At 41.1% G+C, this 2336-nt stretch overlaps 1 protein-coding gene across 1 annotated transcript in view; it reads right to left on the reverse strand.

The window, feature by feature from the left end:
• Window positions 1-2336, reverse strand: part of lamb2l (laminin, beta 2-like) — a gene marked incomplete in the record, with an annotated part of 76721 nt that overhangs the window by 44582 nt on the left and 29803 nt on the right. The window contains 1 exon segment of the mRNA XM_014016281.1: window positions 1594-1763. Coding sequence (XP_013871735.1) covers window positions 1594-1763 — 170 coding nt within the window.

The raw sequence follows: 2336 nt of genomic DNA on the forward strand, positions 1-2336 counted from the left end.
CCCCCCAACTTTATGGATGATTTAATTTTACATATTATACTTGAATAAATACGGTATGTTTGACTGAAGGTGGAATGAAAAGTGACAAAATACAGAGACAGGGGCTAATGAGAGCGTGGCTGCAGCCGCTATGGCAGCGCTGACTCATGATGGACAAAGAACAGGTGTAAGYGGGCGGGGCAGAACAGAGCMGAACCAGAAAATACTGGGAGAGTGAACTAAAGGAAGTAAAGTTCATAAAGAACAAACAAGAGAACTGAAACCAAAAACACAAAAGGCCACCTGAGCAACAACCCAAAAGAGTGCAGATTCTGACAATTTCTAAAGAAAACACAAAATGTGTATTTGATGTAGTTAAGACATCAAACCCCACCTTTCTGTCAAACAAATGACAGATGAACGTGTGAACATTTAGAAACTGTGTGGGCCTCTAAAGTAAATTTAAAACATACCAGGCTGTCACCATGTCCTGCCCYGTACTGTAGCAGGAGGCCTCTCACCACACAATGTCAATTATGCTCACCTGGAAGTTGGCGGTAGTGAATATTTCTGCCCTGAGGCAATGGAAGTGCAGGCACGAACACGCAGAGCCTGAATGTAAACATGATGGTGAACATGGCCAAAAGAGCAAAATACTGAGAAGAAAAACGAGCTACAGACTAAAACACAACAGTCTCACTTCACAAAGAAGAGGAGAAAACTTAAACCTAAAAGTTAATAATTGGCTGCACGTCTTCTTTTTATTTTAAATATCTAAAAGCTCACATTCATGTTTTTGTCCAAGCATTTTAGTTTCATTCACAACCCCAATTCTGAAAAACTTTAAGTGAAATGCTAATAATTTCAAACCTAATAAACCCATTTTTAATTTGCATTTATTTACATATCAAATGTTTAAACTGAGAAAATGTACCGTCTGAGGCAAAATATGATCATTTTTACGTCACCTGAAGCCTACCCAGCAACAGATGCAACATTAGCCTTTAAAGCTAAATGTTTTATCCATCCATTATCTATACCTGCTTCTTCCTTTCAGGGTCACAGGGGTCACTGTTGCCCATATGCCACAGTGCAAGGGGCGGGGTACACCCTGGACAGGTCACAAGTCCATCCCAGGTTAAGTGTTATTAATGAACAAAAAACAGCTGGAGGAGCAATTTACAGTGAATTATGTTCATTTAGTTTGTATAGAACAGTGCAATTTAATGTTCCTTGCCCTTTACCTTGGTCATGCTGAGTTGTAACAATAAGAAAAACAAACAGAACAATGACAGAAAAAGTTTAGAGAGTGACCAACAATGGTGCATCAACATTCAATCCTTATTTCTGAATGCTAGTTTCAATCACTTCTGACAGGAACCATTATGTGAAAATGATCAAGTGAGAGTCAAGCCCAGATGCAGTTTCACCACTGTTCATTTCAGTGATGCCAGCAGTGAAGTTAATCATATCAATCCATTGCATAATGTCACAAAAAATGCACATGAAGTGCAATCAACAGCAATTACCTCTTGTTCCCATGAAAACGGCACGCTTTTCTTTCAGTAACAAGAATGAACCCTGTTTCTCAGTGGTTATAGGCTTTCAGCTCACCTGTAAATGGCTGACAATACAATACTGCTCCGGTCCATGCAGGCCACATGTGGAGGAGGCGGTTAGGTTGGTGCCTCGTCCAATAAGAAGGTTTCCTGTTGCGGGATAACAGCTTCCCTCTGTGCAGCTGTGAGGACTCGACGGTAGTTCCTGGCCAAACGTAGTCAGAGCTTGAAGGGGGAGATTAAAGAAGGCATTTACTCTAATGAGCCTTAAAATGACTTAAAAGATGTGAGAACTGACAATAATTGATCTCAGTATGTGTCTTTGGCTTTTAGGCCTTTTGAAACAAAATTTTCACAGATATAATCGTTTACTTTTGTAGGAAGTGAATTTGATATGTGCATAGTGACCGATGGAGAAATGGATGATGGATGGATGGACGGATGGATGGATAAATGGATGGATGGATGGATGGATGGCTAAATGGAAGGATGGATGGGTGGACGGACGGATAAATGGAAGGATGGATGGATGGATGGATGGATGGATGGACGGACAGATAAATGGATGGATGCATGGATGCATGGATGGATGAATGGATGGATGCATGGATGGATGAATGGATGGATGCATGGATGGATGATGCATGGATGGATGGATGGATGGATGGATGGATAGACAGAGAAATGGATGGATGATGGATGGATGGATGGATGGATAGACAGATAAATGATGGATGGATGGATGGATGGATGGATGGACGGACAGATAGATGGATGGATGGATGGATGGATGGATGG

This window comes from Austrofundulus limnaeus, unplaced genomic scaffold (genome assembly GCF_001266775.1).
Source record: "Austrofundulus limnaeus strain Quisiro unplaced genomic scaffold, Austrofundulus_limnaeus-1.0 Scaffold142, whole genome shotgun sequence".
Taxonomy (NCBI): domain Eukaryota; kingdom Metazoa; phylum Chordata; class Actinopteri; order Cyprinodontiformes; family Rivulidae; genus Austrofundulus; species Austrofundulus limnaeus.